The sequence below is a fragment of the Macadamia integrifolia genome, unplaced genomic scaffold (genome assembly GCF_013358625.1).
Source record: "Macadamia integrifolia cultivar HAES 741 unplaced genomic scaffold, SCU_Mint_v3 scaffold_267A, whole genome shotgun sequence".
Classification (NCBI taxonomy): Eukaryota; Viridiplantae; Streptophyta; class Magnoliopsida; order Proteales; family Proteaceae; genus Macadamia; species Macadamia integrifolia.
The window spans coordinates 105,793-106,986 of NW_024870659.1; the positions used below are offsets into that span (position 1 = coordinate 105,793).

The 1,194-nt window shown below is 41.0% G+C and overlaps 1 protein-coding gene across 1 annotated transcript; it reads left to right on the top strand.

The window, feature by feature from the left end:
* Positions 1-209: 209 nt before the first annotated feature.
* LOC122071563 lies at positions 210-983 on the top strand. Its single transcript, XM_042635934.1, has 3 exons — positions 210-374; positions 458-520; positions 603-983. Exons 1-3 carry the CDS (start codon positions 348-350, stop codon positions 888-890), a joined length of 378 nt encoding a protein of 125 aa, XP_042491868.1. The 5' UTR covers positions 210-347; the 3' UTR covers positions 891-983.
* Positions 984-1,194: the final 211 nt, after the last annotated feature.

Sequence of the window (1,194 nt, forward strand, 5' to 3'; positions counted from 1 at the left end):
ATCGTTTATAGCGCTACAGGGCATGTAGCCCACATCCAACAACCAGGAATGCCTTGGGTTGCGTGTCTCAACTTTCCTGATCGTTGGATGTGTGCCACATGCCCTGTAACGTTACAGAGGATCTGATCACCTGTGTTGTGAGCCTACAATATAGAGGATCCTGGTCACCTTTGGCGTGAAGCCCACAAACCAGGATTTGTGTGAGATTATTGCATGAGGTCACGTTACAAGAGGTGATATGGCCTCCAACGAATTGTTGTGTCAGGGAAGTTTTTTTTTTTTTTTTTTACTTAAATTATGGATTAAAAATCAGAATTGATAATTTTGGATTTGATTTCCTTGAAGCCATGGCAGAAAAGTTTGAATCCTTTGAGGTATATAGACTTTTATCTCTTTCTTTTTGAATCTTCATACTGTACTTTTTCTTCTTCGTAACGAAGATCTTCTTACTCTACAGTTTGCTCATGTAAAAGGAGAACTCCGTTCCAGCCGTTTCACTACCAAGAACTGCAAATACAATGTAAGCACAATTCCTTTCTCTTTCTCTCCTTAAATTTTCTTCTTCTTTACCCTTAAATTTCTTTATTATCCGTTGCTTTCAGGGACAGGTATCCAAATCTTTGAGCGGAGGGACAAGCAAAAGTGGAACGAAAAGCCGTTTCCCTCTCCATGTAACGGCAATGGCAGCAGCACCATCACCACCACTGAAGAAGGAATCAACGATCGAGCCCAAACAGGGGGAACGCAATAATGTTGTAGACTGGTCACCGGTGGATGATGGGATCAAGATTGTAATCCCTTCTTCTTCTTCTTCTTCCACCGATGAATCTGAAACCAGAGAAAAAATCGACTCTTACATTAATTATGTTCTGTATGGCCTTCGCGAATGAGAAGAGCTGTGTTTGCTGAAATATGCCCCGACTTCGATCGTTAGTTCCATGAAATCTGGTTCAGCAAGAAATAAAAATTTCCTATTTTCTTCATTCTTTTCTCTCTTTTGCATTCCTGAAGGACGAAGCTTGAACATCTTCTCCATTCTCATATGGCTTTTATTTCGCTGCTGAAACTGGCAACCCTATGGTAACAGTCAAGGTAATAGAATCTTAGGGGCAGGTTTGAAAATACTCGCCTACGATGAATTTTTCCATCCTTACCCCTGAGATTTTATTCCCCTGACTGTACCAGGGTTGTAGC

Excerpts from the sequence above, each read along its gene's own strand:
- LOC122071563 (XM_042635934.1), top strand. The coding sequence starts at position 348 with ATGGCAGAAAAGTTTGAATCCTTTGAG. Across the intron at positions 375-457 it reads AAAAGTTTGAATCCTTTGAG|TTTGCTCATGTAAAAGGAGA; the intron begins GTATATAGACTT and ends CTTACTCTACAG. Across the intron at positions 521-602 it reads CCAAGAACTGCAAATACAAT|GGACAGGTATCCAAATCTTT; the intron begins GTAAGCACAATT and ends CGTTGCTTTCAG.